Raw genomic sequence first — 11023 nt, forward strand, 5'->3', positions numbered from 1 at the left:
ATAGTAACAGGTAATAACTCAAGTGATATCCTCAAGGTTAAAAAGTATCTACAAGAGCAGTTTGATATTAAAGATCTTGGCACTCTCAAGTATTTTCTTGGGATAGAAATTGCTCATTCTAAGAAAGGTTTGTTTCTTTCTCAAAGAAAATATGTCTTGGACTTATTAAAAGAAACTGGTAAGCTTGCTGCAAAACCCGCAAAGACTCCCATTGAAACAACTGCTAAATTAAATACTGAAAAAGGTACACCTCTTTATGATATTAGTATGTATCAAAGACTTGTAGGTAAACTTATCTACCTAACAGTTACTCGTCCCGATATAACCTTTGCAGTTAGCAATGTAAGTCAATTCATGCATGCTCCAAAAACTTCACACCTTTCTGCTGTTTACAGGATTTTACATTATCTTAAAGCTACTCCTGGAGTAGGCATATGGATGAAGCGAAACAACCGCATTGACGTCATTGGTTATACTGATGCTGATTGGGCAGGCAGCTTTGATAGAAAGTCCACTACCGACTTTTGTACATTTGTTGGAGGAAATCTAGTGACGTGGAGAAGTAAGAAGCAAAATACCGTTTCTCGTTCAAGTGCCGAAGCTTAATATCGTGTTATGGCGGCTACTACTTGAGAACTCATTTGGATTAAATATATTCTCAAAGACTTGGGAGTTGAGCTCAAGACCATAAAAATGTATTGCGACAATAATGCTGCTAGATATATTGCATCAAATCCAGTATTTCATGAGCGCACCAAGCACATTGAAGTTGATTGTCACTTTGTTCGTGAGAAAGTTCAATCTGGTGAAATTGAAACCCCTTTTGTACCTAGCAAAGATCAACTTGCTGATATTTTCACGAAGGCTCTAGATAAAAGAAATTTTGATAGTATCATCGACAAGTTAGGAGTAATCAATCTCTTTACTCCTGACTTGAGGGGAGTGTTAAAAATATGTAATATATTAGTTATATTTATTAGTCAATTCATAGATAAACTCAATAGTTAAGAAGTTGAAAGGTTTGTGTCTAACGGCTAATTATTAATTGCCTATTAATAGTCTCTTTTGTGTAATTACAAGATAACATCTTTACTAAAATAATAACAAGATCTCTTTGTATTCTCTTTTCTACCGATAATCTTAATGAAAATCGAATCAAGACCTTTAATCTTTTAGTCATTGATCTTTTAGTCATTGATCTTTTAGTCATGACTCTTAACCGTTATTACTTTATTACTATAGTGAGTTACATCAACTATTACTTAAGTTTGGAGGTCATTAAAATTATGAGTCACTGAGTGGGGAGAAGATTAGGGATGTGTAGTTTTGTCTCGTGATTCAAGCTTCATCAATAAGGAGTTGTTTTTGTAAGTTATGTCACTTGGTTCCTTTTTGCAAGTTTATGTAGAGATTATGGTTTTATTTATTGTACTAAGCTTTTGAATTATTACTTTAGTCTTAAATATTTATTTGTCTTGATTTTTTTTTATTAATTTTACTAGTTTGTTGTGTTTTTTAGCTCTAAATTTCCCAAATTTGATGAAATGATGCTAAAGATGTCTCTAATTGCTAAAAGTGTCAGCGCATAAAAAAAGCGTTGTTGGTGACACTTTTCATTTTTTCCGGACGATTTTGCTCATGTCGCGAGACGTCCACAATCGCGAGACGTAACCGGCATTCGCGAGATGATTATTTTAAAAAAAAAATGCGTCACGCGAATGCCGGTTGCGTCTCGCAACGGGGAAATTTTCGTCCAAAGAAAATAAAAGTGTCACCAGCGCTTTTTTTTTTATGCGCAGACACTTTTAGCAATTAGAGGCATCTTTAGTGTCATTCCATCAAATTTCCCCCAAATTTGTGCTGTGTTGTTACTTATTGGCATGACTTTAAATATTGTTTGGTTTTATTTAATCAAAGCAAATAATTAAATTTTGATGTCATTTCTAAAGAAAAAATCATTATAATAATTATAGCTGTCATGATCATTCTCAATTGGGCAATAAATTACAACAGCTCCAATTAAAACTTTGCAAACAAAAAGCAAAATAAGTTGTATATAATACCAAACTTATAGATGATCAAAAGGGCCCATCCTTGTTGAATGAAAATTCTTTGGATTGAATATCAATATCATGATGTTGATTCGTCCTACCTTTTAAGCCATCATCCATTGACATTGATCGAAGCCTATGTTCCCTATCAACATATTCCTTTCTCACATCGAATTCGTCCACGTCACGCCCTCCACGCGACGATTGCATCTCCACGTCATCCCAATCGTCATGATTGGAGGAATTAGCAACCGCCCTTCGTGTGTTTTGAAGGCTTTCGACATTACCCGGGCTAGAGTTGTCGTGACGTTGATCGTGTCCACGAAGGAGGTGGAGGGGCGACATTCCATGTAAGGGAGTCCCCGGGCGACTCGAGAATGGTGTGTTGGAATTGGAATGGTTGTTCTTGGCGTTCTTCTTGGCTATTTGGCGCCATGATTTTAACGCGGTTGCAATTTTATCTCCGAAAATTACCGGTTTCATAGAGGAGCCCATCTGCATACCATATACATCCAAACTATAAGAACAAAGATTGATCATTCTTTCATAATTATATATTGTTTTCAATAAATTTATTTTGCCTTATTAATATATATATGTTTTATATCTATAAAACAAAACACCAATTTACAATTTGTGGGCAATCTAAACCCGATCGCATTAGTTAGTTAGGAAAATGATAAAGACTATGATGACTGATGACCCACCACCCATAGGGAGCCATTTTTGTTGACAATAATAAAATTAAATTTTAATTTTCTTAGTCAAAGTCAAAATATCTAAAATCAAAATATCTAAATTGTGAAAAATAACTCGAGATTAATTTGTTTGTACTTAGATTTAAGTCAAATAATAATAATAGGCAAAGAAAGAAAAAAAGAAATTAATGTATTTGAACTTATTTAGGTTTTAAATTTTGTAGTTTGATGTTACTTTCATATCAAGAGTAATGATAGGGGCGGAAAAAAACTTGAGAGGAATGTATAGGGAATAATATGTCATTTTTTAGACCGAAAATTCTCTCTCCTATTAAATTTTTAATCCATTTAGAAAATGACACATCGTTCCCTATACATTCCTGTCAAATTTTTTCCCTGTCAAGTTTTTTCCCAGTCAAGTTTTTTCCCGCTCTTTATCATTACTCCTTTCATATAATAGTCTTAAGGTTGATTTTCATATAAATGTTTTAGTTGTGTTTTTTCCAAAAAAATATTATTGACCCAAAAAAATATTATTGACCCGCTTATTATCATGCATATTCTCAATGAAAAAACAAATGTAAAGTCCAAAATTCTAAAAATAATTTGGTTAAAACTTCTATTGGAAAAATGTTCAAATAAAAAACTGAAAAATAGTTGGATGACCCTAAAGTCATCCCTGAATCTTACAAAAATATTTCTATCATGACCCACAACAGCAATGCCTTCTACATTCATTTAATCATATTATAATTCTATAATTTTCTTTGTAAAATATAATGTACATAATTTAATGTTTTAAAAACATATTATTAATCAAGATTTAATGAAGTTATTAAATTAATTAATCTTGATATTGACCATGCAATAGTAATTAAAATGGTTAAGCATCTGACCTGTGTTACCAATGCATAAAGAGGAAGTGTGACATAGCTGCATAAAACTTGAATTACCACACTGTAAACAATTACCAACAGTAATTATTCATTAGTAAAATTTATCATTTCTTAACCTAAATTAACAACAAAACTATTATACAAGTTAAAAAAATAATCTAATTAAAGATTTTTAATTAACTCACCCCATTGTCAGCCTTATGGTTATATCTTCAATCTTCTGGTGGTAACATGATCTCAACCCAAATGAATACTGTTAAAAATAGTAATAAAAACATGTTTTAATTACTTAATTTATTTCTTACCCTAAAACAACTAACTAGCTATGATTCTTACCCAACTCCAAATGAAAAACGCAATTTGAAATGCATTCTGCAATAATTTGAAAGAACGTAATCGTTAAAACACTTCATTTTCAATGTAAACGAAGAAAATAAACTCGTAAAATTAAGATTTTTACCGTGAAAAGGACAACATGGATGAATAAAAGGATGAGACGGGGTCGTTTGAACCAGAACAAGTCATCTCCAGGTTGAACCACAGGGGTACCCTTAATCACTTCACCTCTTTCCTGAATTCTTAGCCCTAGTCTTGTTATGATCAATTGTAACTTTGTTCCTATCACTAGTAATATCTGAATAATGGAATAGAATAACCATAATTAAATATTAAACCATTAATTGTTATAATGTTAAAGATAAATAGATAAATTAATTAATTAATTACTTACAATAAGAGGGATAAATGGTAGCCATAGATATGAGAACCATCCTGCTCATAAGAAAAGAAATATAGATATTTATAATTAATTAACATGGGTTTTTCTATTTTTAGGCAATTAATTAAATAGTGAAGACAAATAAGTTATAATATAGGTTGATTTATGCATACCATGGGTGTTGGTCAGAAAGAACATCACTGCAAAAAGCCATATAAGTGGGCTGAAAACAAGAACATCATTATAATTAGGTCATCTCATCATTCATTGGCTTATTTTTATAAACTTTCTTATACTTTTTTTTTTAATTTGTTTAAATCCTACTTTATGGAACTCGATTTACTTTATAGAAACATGAAAAAAATTGATTTATAGACACTCACTTCAGTCCGATAACGTATAGAAAGACAAATGAGCACATCAAATAGAAATTTTAAATTCAAAATTGTACAAGAAATGAATAATCGTTGAAATAAAGTCAACTATATGATGAGAAGATAAATCAATTAGTGAGGATGGAAATTAGGGTTTGAACAACACTAGTGCAATCAATATTTGGTTTGAGAGTTTTCTTCATGGGTCTTAATTTATTTCTTAAATAACTTATTAATTGTGATAATCGACTAATATATTTTTGTGTATTGTTTGGATTAATTTAGGCACACGGGATAACACATTTTTCTTGTTGATCTAGTCGATTTGCAAAGTATTTTTTTTTCAAATTAATATATTTGAGTAAATATCTAAAATAATAAATTGTTGGTCATACCTTATTCCTACTACCACTTTGAAATCTTCTTCTAGTGATCTGTTGATGTATTTTTGGAAATCAAAATTAATTTGACTTTGTGGTGCTAAATGTGCCTGAAAATGCCAAATGAATCAACATTATTTAATTAATTAACATAATTAAGTAATGATTGTCTATATGTAAACATAATTAAAATAATCCCATTAAATTAATATTTCAACTAACTTACAGCAATAAAACCATGTCTTAAGGTCATGTAATCAACTTTTGTCACGGATGTGATGAATTGTCTGAAAAAACACACCTAATCATTCCAAAACAACAAAAGAAGAATTTCAAATAAGATTTAATTATTCCAATTACAATAATTAAGGCATGAGTTTTGTCTATGACAGAAAGAAGACAACTTCAATACTAATCTTGCCCTAGAAAATAAAGACCGAATTGTTACAGCTTACTATCCATAGTAGAAATTTCGATTGACTCCAAAAATTCAAATGTCTGCGACCAAATGATGTATCCCTCGCAAATCTAAACCTTTCCGGGTCTGTAAAAATTAATAATTTTAACAATGATTTACGATAAAAATAAATAAATAAATAACTCGAAATGTTTGTTTTATACCATACCATGATAATATTGGTACTCAATTGTTTTTGTCTCATCTTCCCATTTCTTCCATTTTCTCATCTGCATACCCCAAAAGTAATAAAATTATCAATATATAAAATTAGTGGGAGTATAAAATGAAAACAAAATTATTTTCACTTATTTTGATAATTTTTAAAGTGAATGTAATCGTGACAAAATACTAATTTTCAAATAATCGTAATATCCCAATTACTATTATAAAAACAAGCATACCTTGAGTGTACCAATTCCCAAAGTAGTAATACAATAAAGTATATGAACAATGGCCAAGACAAAGATGAACACATGCAACTGGTGAATCCCATAAGCAGATACTAATGTTATTTGTCCCTGAAATAAATATAATATAAAGTTTGATCAAATTATAATTAATGAAAGCTTATAATAAAAATAAAAAAATAAAAAATTGTTCTCAAAATTAAAATGAAGAAGAAGGTTAGAAATACCCACCCTTTCTATGCACTTATCATCATATTCATCCTTTTTATCTTTCTCACAAGGATGCCAAGACCTTCCAACATTATTTGGAACACATATTCCTGAAATGGGTGCTTGTCCAACAGTGAGGAGCAATGATATGAATCCCATCACCATCAGCTCTTCACCATCCAAAACAAAAACTCATTAGTCCATATTTTAAATCATTGCATAAAATGTTCCATATCGAACCTCCGCCAAAACAATGAAAATTGAACTCATGACCAAACGCGGTGGCGTATATATACCTGCTTTAAGCTTCTCAAGTGCTTCACATAGAGCTGGCTTGTTTTTCTTCTTCAACCACTAAACGAAAAATTAATGATGAGAACAAAAGAACTCTCGAAAGAAGTCGATAATTTAAGATAACATATAATTACATACATGTCCAATGAGATGAAGGCCATATTCCAATACTATTGATATTGCAACCAATGAAAAGCAAACCACGGCAACAGCCCATGTTGGTGTTTCCTCTAGAGACCGCTCCTTCTTCGCCATCTACAAAACACACTCTTGGTCTCTATACACAAAATGAATGTGTTTTCGATGAGATTTTAGTGAAAGAAATGTTTGTGTAGTTGAAGAACAAAGAGAAGTTACAAAAGAGTGATTTTCTGAGATGGGTATTCTTCCTTTGATTATAATGAAAATATATAAGAGATGGTTTAAAGGGAAAAGTAAAGATGTTGACTCTTCATAAGGAAATGAGTGTTACAATAATTAAATTCAAAATGAGTAATAGTTTAGAAAATCCTTTGTTTTATTTTTCTTTCACCATAGCCGGATTATATGTTTGAAATTTGAATGAGTCAAAATAATCAGGCTTGAGGATGTTTTTTATCCTTTCTATAATAAAAAAATAGAATAAAGGGATGACTGCTAAATTACACTAATTTGATTGGAAGTTGTTTGCCTTGGAAGATTATGGTATTGAGAAAATTATGAAGAATTTGATCAAGACTAAATGTTACTTTGAAGAATGTATTCTATTTAACATTGTTTATATATTTTAAATCAAAACTTTTTTCTTTCGAGAAATTAACAAGATCTCACCCACGATCATCATCGTTCATTTCAACTTAAAACGTTCTTAATATGAATCATCTAATTATCTTAAAAGTTCCTGAATCATCTAGATCAAGTAAATAATGTCTACTAAGTAAATATTATCTGTTCATTTGGTTGAGTACAATATGATCTATTTTAAGTTAATGATCCTTCAAAAGAATGTATTTAATAATTAATGTGAAGCACATATTCATATCTTTAAAAATCATTCTGATGAACTAAATAATGGTGTTATATTCATTGACTTTTTTTTCTTTCTTTTTGTTTTGGTAATTTCATGTTTATAGTGCTGAAGAAATGAATGAATTAAATCAAATTATTATAGTTTATTTCTTAACTAAATTATCTTATTGGTGTACATAGTTGAGAGAAATTCCAAAAAGAAAAATGGTTGTTTTCTCTATATTCTTTTGACTATTTATTTAATTAAAATTTTAAAACAATTATTAAATTTGGGAGAAGACTCATTCCTAGAGGACCAAAAGTAAACTTATTTTATTCAGCTACAATTGCAGTCTTTTCCCATCTAATACTTGGCCTGCTAAAATTACATGCAAGTCCTTGACTTAAAAAATAAAACCGTGTTCACTTATGATAAAAAGTAATGAGATTAGTGTAAGCAGGACCCAGTTATGATATGAGATAATATAAAAAAATAAAATAAAAAATCATGAAAGATTGAAATAAGAAGAAAATTACAAAAACGTCACCTAACAAATTATCGAGTTCATAATTTTCGAAAAGTACGAATAACTCGCCGACCAATTTAAAAAAACGTAATAATAATAACATTAAAAATGATACAAAAATCAAACAACTACGATCTTTTAAAGTTAAAGTTTTTTTCAACCACTAGAGTCCATTAAAAAATAATTAAAACTGTTACATACAAAATTATTTATTTATTTTTAATTTAGAAAGACCCTTCACTACCATAATATTTACTTAAAAGTTAGTTAAACTTCATATTAAAATATGATAATCTTACATATTCTCCCTTTCACTACTTTGATTTTGAATTCAATACAGATTCCAGACGAGATATAAATTTATATTAAATTAAATAATTTAGTGAAAAACATGTTTTCAAATGGGACAATCCAAGTTACAGAAATCAAATGATTGTCCATGAAGCTTGAACTTATCTCTTCAAGACTTTTGGACGGCTTCTAGACACTGTTTTGAATTGTTTATATAAAATAAACACATATTTTTTAATTATTTTGTTCAATAAAATAACTTACTAGATGATAATATATGTGGGCGGTTCAAGACGGAAAATGTATTTATTATCCTTGTCCCGTAGTTTATTTTGGGATTTCTTTTCAATATCATCCTTGCCCTCATTCGATTTCGGAGAATTCTCGGGGAACATCCTTTAAAAATACTTTTTAAAAAATAAAAAATTATAAAATAAAATTATATAAATGAATTTTTTAATATAATATATATTGTAATATATTGAAATTTTATTTTATTATAAAGAAATAAATTTATCATTCTTATAAAATATAATAAATAAATAAATATATTTGTAATTTTATATATTTAATTGTGTTTATAGTGTTCGAGCAGAATTGGGGTGGATCGAGGCGGGGACACAAATACAATCCCAGCTCCATCCCCGTTTAGTTTCGGAGAGAACCTGTCCAAACGGGATAATTCGATTCGAATATCGCGGGGCGATTTTAAATTGTTATTCTTACTTACTAGGTTAGTTTAAGTGAAAGAATTTTATTCAGTTACGATTTCTATGCTAACGTATAAATTAAAGTAAATCATTATTATAAATATTGTGTTAACTTTCTAAATTTAAAATAAAAATCAAATAAAATATTGTTTGAACATTAGCATAAGTAGTTAAATCCGTTATATTATGGGAAATGGAAGACTGGTTTTGTTGGTGCCTTGGTGTAACATTTTCTAGATAGAATTAACATGGAAAAATGTGAGAGAAAGTCCCGTTCAACATTAATAGTCCCATTAAATTGGACGGCTTTAATGTACTCCACTCATTATTATTGATAATATTTCAAAGTTGAATATATAACATTTGTATTTAATTTGGCAATTATTCAACATTTTAATGTGAGGTTATTTTATTTTATCTCTATATATTAATTATACATCTCATAAAGTCTTCATTTTTTTCCAATTCCTAATCAATTTATTGCATTCCACCAATCACCCTATTGAAAATAACTTTCAAGATGAGTATGAGAGTTGGGTGCCTTGCCTTCTACAACATATATTTGAAGGTCAACTTGCAATGGAAGATGATGTACTAATAAAAAAACTCTTCAACGCCGAAATTATAATGCGATAAAATACCACCATTAGCATTAGAATGACTAAGTGTACACAATTAGTCAATTTTACAATAGGTACTATATTTGTATTTTTCTTGGGATTTAATGTAGAATTTTAAATTTTCATTTGAAATGTTTTTAAATAGAGAGTTATTTCATTATGTCATTCTCATTAATAACATATTGAAATTGGAAGGAATTAGGACACCATGTGCCCTCTTTGATACGACCCCAGGAATTTGCAGTTCAATTACTTAACATTTGTATGTGAGATTTGAGAACTGTTTGGAACGTTCTTAATCTTTACTAGGCAATGTGTAATACCATCATTGACTTTAAAGAAGCTTCTATTAGTGGGGGCTAAGGGGATGGCTCCATTGAGAAGCATTGACATGCACCACATTATATCATTATGTTCATTATTTGGCTTAAAAGAATAGACTTTTTAGAACAAGTAATTATGCATTATATGTAATTTTATTAATATATATAATGGTAAATTTTTTATTTTATTTTTAAAATAAAGAATATTTTAGTATTTCGGTTAATGAATTTAGTGATACGGTTGATTATAGTGTAAATGAAATAAATTTTACTATGGTCGGACTTTTTGTAAACTCAACTGAACAAGCCTGTAATTTATTTAGTTTTATATTTTGATAATTAATATATATAATTAACGTTAATTTTAAAATATAAAAATGGTCTAATGTTAAAGAATGGCCGTTCTATATAAACAGGTAAATTAATCCTAGCTAGTTGTGAGTATGGTTTAAAAAAATTATGAGTATATTAATATAAATTGTATTTTTATTATGGGTATATTAAATAATAATAACAAATAATTACTTTAAAAATTAATTTTAAAAATAAGAATATATATATATATATATATTTAAACTAAAATATTTTTTTAAATATTAATATGTTAATTAATTTGGAACAGTGTAGACACATAAAAACATCATTCCCTGTGTCCGAGCAACGAAAGACGTTCTTATTTCATAATCTTTTTTCTTCTGATTTGTATTATGGAAAGTACCAAATCACTAAATAACGAAGATCGTGACTAAGAGATTGGTAATGTTAATAAATTACTTTCTTATTATTGGAGGGTGGTAAGTGCCTTTAAGATAGCGAAGGCCTTTTTCTAATAAGTCAGTGTGAGGATGTTGGATGTTGGCGATTGCATATACTGACAGGATCGATTGACGACATAGGCAATGTAAGGCCGCGACTTTTGAGCGTCATTTGGATGTCCAATCCCTATAACATACCCAGGCGAAAATGGTACACTATCGATCCAAGACGGATAGGGCAGATAAGATGGACTATCATAAAGATGTGGCACTCTCTTTTACCTTTCTAAGTGGGCGCTATGGGAGTGTAATGAATAGAGAT

General features: G+C 29.4%; 1 protein-coding gene across 1 annotated transcript; it reads right to left on the minus strand.

The window, feature by feature from the left end:
- Positions 1-1940: 1940 nt before the first annotated feature.
- LOC124919887 (MLO-like protein 12) lies at positions 1941-6826 on the minus strand. Its single transcript, XM_047460252.1, has 15 exons — positions 6627-6826; positions 6491-6548; positions 6216-6364; positions 5979-6095; positions 5744-5804; positions 5573-5661; positions 5344-5418; positions 5133-5227; positions 4537-4586; positions 4376-4416; positions 4106-4279; positions 3982-4017; positions 3831-3898; positions 3646-3706; positions 1941-2546 (listed from the first exon to the last, which is right to left on the minus strand). The coding sequence occupies exons 1-15, from the start codon at positions 6741-6743 to the stop codon at positions 2079-2081; spliced, it is 1659 nt and encodes a 552-aa protein (XP_047316208.1). The 5' UTR covers positions 6744-6826; the 3' UTR covers positions 1941-2078.
- Between the last annotated feature and the right edge of the window lie 4197 nt (positions 6827-11023).

Source organism: Impatiens glandulifera, chromosome 1, assembly GCF_907164915.1.
Source record: "Impatiens glandulifera chromosome 1, dImpGla2.1, whole genome shotgun sequence".
NCBI lineage: Eukaryota > Viridiplantae > Streptophyta > Magnoliopsida > Ericales > Balsaminaceae > Impatiens > Impatiens glandulifera.

Excerpts from the sequence above, each read along its gene's own strand:
- LOC124919887 (XM_047460252.1), bottom strand. The coding sequence starts at position 6,743 with ATGGCGAAGAAGGAGCGGTCTCTAGAGGAAACACCAACATGGGCTGTT. Across the intron at positions 4,587-5,132 it reads AAAGTGGTAGTAGGAATAAG|CCCACTTATATGGCTTTTTG; the intron begins GTATGACCAACA and ends TCTTGTTTTCAG. Across the intron at positions 3,899-3,981 it reads CGTTTTTCATTTGGAGTTGG|TATTCATTTGGGTTGAGATC; the intron begins GTAAGAATCATA and ends TATTTTTAACAG.